General features: G+C 43.9%; 1 protein-coding gene across 1 annotated transcript; it reads right to left on the bottom strand.

Annotated features, from left to right (window-relative positions):
- Positions 1 to 457: 457 nt before the first annotated feature.
- Positions 458 to 2,559, bottom strand: LOC135551871 (homeobox protein Hox-A13a). The gene is made up of 2 exons (XM_064983143.1): positions 1,801 to 2,559; positions 458 to 1,420 (listed from the first exon to the last, which is right to left on the bottom strand). The coding sequence occupies exons 1-2, from the start codon at positions 2,468 to 2,470 to the stop codon at positions 1,173 to 1,175; spliced, it is 918 nt and encodes a 305-aa protein (XP_064839215.1). The 5' UTR covers positions 2,471 to 2,559; the 3' UTR covers positions 458 to 1,172.
- Positions 2,560 to 3,953: the final 1,394 nt, after the last annotated feature.

Here is a 3,953-nt window from a genome sequence, read left to right as displayed (position 1 = left end):
ATCTCATCACTAGATGGCGATATAGGCCTTATAATAAACCACATACACACAACAACACTTCCATTATTTGCTCGAGTGGGACATTTTCGATGCACTCAACAGGTAGATTCAGACACTTCGTAATACCATCGCACCCAGGCGACACCTGGAATTAACGTCGAAATGGATAGAGCCCAGAGTAGTTCTACACAGTCTGGCCAAACACTGATCTTCCGCATTCAATCATAAAATCATTCGCCGGTCAGACATGTCCCTCACACACGGTAAACAGGCCTGATAATTGAGCCTCTCACACTGCTTCTGAATCCAAGAATATCTTCAACCAATTCATGACAAATCCTTTCACATTTGAATAGCTATGACAAAATATCACGATTGACATTCAAAACGTCACACCAAAAACGAAACCATCTCTGTAATATACTGGACGGATGTTCAAATCAGACGTCGTGGATATATATGATTCAACAATGTCCGGATTTTATTGGACAGATTTTTGTGTCAATAGTTTTACACCGACATATTTAACAGACACAGATAGCCTTGACATATTATAGTTTTGTCTGTATAGTTTACCTTTATATACAACCACATGAATACACACACAATATAAAAGACATATGGTTCACATGGGCACACATTTCCCAGAAAATGATGTATGCATTACAAGCGGGATTGCACCTTGGATTGGTTATGAGTGAGAGCAGGAGAACCGTTTGAAGAAACTAAACTTTAAAGTAAGATGCAAGTGTTTAGTGGAGTGTTGAAGGGGAAATGGAACGGATTAATATTTAACCGTGGAAGCTATAATCCTAAAGGCCGTCACTTCCTGGGGATTTCCAAATGTTTTTTTTTCTCCACACGGTGAAGTTAGAGTGTCTGTTTACCTGAGGTTACTGCATGCCAGTTGCAAAAATTATACGACCCTAACTTTCTCCTTGCTTTGGTCTCCATTCACCGAGAACAATACACAATGGAGGAACATGGAAGGTCCAGAGTTTTTCTACATTTTCGTTCCATGAAGGTCTCGGCACGCATTTGGCAGAGTATATTTGTGAACCATGTTCGGTGGGAAATAAGGGTTAAATTGTTCCAATCAAAAGGCGTGAATAGCATATTGTGTGTGTGTATGTGTGTTCAATTCCCATCCCATTGTTGTATGTCAGTCAAAACTAGCTGATACTCTTCACTTTGACGACCACCTTCTTCTCCTTTACGCGTCTGTTCTGAAACCAGATAGTGACCTGTCGCTCGGACAGGTTCGCCTGGGCCGATATCCTCCTTCGTTTGTCCTTTGTTATGAATTTATTGGCCGCGTACTCGCGCTCAAGTTCCTTCAGTTGCACCTTGGTGTATGGCACCCGCTTCTTTCTTCCACGTCGGAAGGAGCTCAGGTCCCCTCCCACAGGAGACACCGCGTCTGGTGGAGCAAAACGGAATGCGAAATGGATATAGTAAGCCGTTCACAAACCATACACAACAAAGGTTACATCTAAAACATAAAGGGGTTCTTCGACTGTCCCTATAGGAGAAGCCTTCGAATAACCGTTTTTGGTTCCCGGTAGAACCCCTTTGGGTTCCATGTAGAACCCTTTCCTATGGGGACATCCGAATGACCCTTTTTGAAACCTTTTTTCTAAGACTGTATTCTCATAAACGAATTTACAAACACGCGTTATATTTTTTTACAGAAAAGGCATCGTCTCTAACATTTTGTTGTGGATTAAGCAAAAACAAACACAGTGAAAAGTTGTTCTGGTTTATTGCGTAAAACCTGAGGGCTCTCTACCTATGTTGTACCTGGTATGGAGGATTTCCACATGTGTCCGAGCTGAGGCTGCTCCTTGGTGCAGTAGACCTGCCCGTTCCAGCCGTTAGTTAGAGCCCACGGCTGGTAGCTCTCCATGGGCAGCAGGGGCTCGTGTCTGTGTTCTGCTGGCCCGCTCATAGTTGGTACAACTGGCACGTCCAGGTAACTGGGTACGGGCTGGTATGGGACCGACGCATAGCTCGGATAGAAGGCGAACTCCTTGGCCCTCGAGGTGAAGTCATCGCCCGAAGCAGATGTGTCCATGTACTTCTCCCCGTACGCAGAGGGGGGCTGCGTTCCGCACGACTTTATGCTACTGTGGTGCGACATTCTGCACGGATAGTAGCCGCTACCGAAGTATCCATAGGGCAGGGACGCGCTGGAGGAGCTTTGCACAGCCGAGCAAGGGCTGCACTGCTTGGATGGCTCGCCCATTCCCGAGGTTGGGACGTCGCTTGACGAGTATGCCGTGCTCGGAGCGAGGGACGCGGGGTGCGCCATCAGGTTCCTGCATTGGTTTGCCGCAAAGTTGCCTCCCGCAAAACCACCACCGCCAGCGTCCATGTTCTTGCTCACTTCATCGGAACCGCCGCCGTTGTCGTAGAGGAACATCACCGACGGGTCGACCCAGCGAGGACGGAAGAGCAGTGACGTTGTCATAGCACGACATCCAGCATTGAGGCTTCTGGCTCTTTTTTAAAAAAGCATAGAGGCTGAAAAAAGGAGATACTGATTCCGAGAGAGTAAGCGACTCTGACGCGCCCGGTTGCACCAAGGTCGCGCCTCTATTGGCCAAGAAGGGGCCACGTGATAGGCTATGCAAAGAGGACGATAAATATCTCCCAGTGCGGATAATTAAATGTAGAAAAAATGCGGCTATGTAAGATGACCGTACCTATCAAGGGATTTGGCTTGTCTTTTTTGCCGCTCAAAACGAGAGGGGTTCGTGTGTAAATAGAAAAAATAAATATCTATATCTATATTTATATATCTATACTTATATTATATATATATATATATCACACCTATATACGGCTACACTTCAAACCTAAATTGGTTTGAAAAGGGTTTTTATTTTATAATTGGAAAGCAAAATAAAAAGGACCTAGTAGTCCAAAAGTTTCAAAAGAGTTTCAAAATACATCCATACACGTTGCTTTTACGCACATAAAGTCAGTCCGTGTAAACATGTCTATGACACAATGTCATTGCTGATTATTTTGTACATGGTGGGCCTATATTAATTCCACAAGGTATATTCCATACAAAGCCACACACCCCAATACAGCTCACATAATTAGTACATAGCGCAAGGAATGGTCGCCAAGGATACGTTTCCCAATATCCCATAAACGACAATGGAGATGGACTACTAGCTAATGTTAACAGTGTTTGAACAGACCGAACCACTGTGGGGAACACGGATGACTCATCCAAGAGACACGTATCGGAAAGGGAGTGGAATAAAGAAGGGAAATAAACAAGGAAAGGGAGTGGAATAAAGGAGGGAAATAAACAAGGAAAGGGAGTGGAATAAAGGAGGGAAATACACAAGGAAAGGGAGTGGAATAAAGGAGGGAAATAAACAAGAAAAGTGAGTGGAATAAAGGAGGGAAATAAACAAGGAAAGGGAGTGGAATAATGGAGGGAAATAAACAAGGAAATGGAGTGGAATAATGGAGGGAAATAAACAAGGAAAGGGAGTGGAATAAAGAAGGGAAATAAACAAGGAAAGGGAGTGGAATAAAGGAGGGAAATAAACAAGGAAAGGGAGTGGAATAAAGGAGGGAAATAAACAAGGAAAGGGAGTGGAATAAAGGAGGTAAATAAACAAGGAAAGGGAGTGGAATAAAGGAGGGAAATAAACAAGGAAAGGGAGTGGAATAAAGGAGGGAAATAAACAAGGAAAGGGAGTGGAATAAAGGAGGGAAATAAACAAGGCTTTAGAACAACGCCACCATCTCATTTTTCAACTAAAGATAATTCAGCTCAAATCCATGGTAGATGCTCTCAATCAAAATGCCCCGTTTTCATATCACTCAAATTAGAGCGACAGGTTCGAGCATTCAAGAAATGAGTGAGAATTCGGATAGACAGTGTGCCCAACAAATAGCAGATCCCTCGCTTCCGACATGTTTACAAT

Source organism: Oncorhynchus masou, chromosome 13 (assembly GCF_036934945.1).
Source record: "Oncorhynchus masou masou isolate Uvic2021 chromosome 13, UVic_Omas_1.1, whole genome shotgun sequence".
In the NCBI taxonomy this organism is placed as follows: Eukaryota; Metazoa; Chordata; class Actinopteri; order Salmoniformes; family Salmonidae; genus Oncorhynchus; species Oncorhynchus masou.
This window is presented reverse-complemented; position numbering and strand designations above follow the sequence as displayed.

What these genes read in the sequence shown, in the direction of transcription:
- LOC135551871 (XM_064983143.1), bottom strand. Translation starts at nt 2,470, where the DNA reads ATGACAACGTCACTGCTCTTCCGTCCTCGCTGGGTCGACCCGTCGGTG. An exon ending in GTGGAAATCCTCCATACCAG is followed by an intron (nt 1,421 to 1,800) that starts GTACAACATAGG and finishes TTGCTCCACCAG; the next exon opens with ACGCGGTGTCTCCTGTGGGA.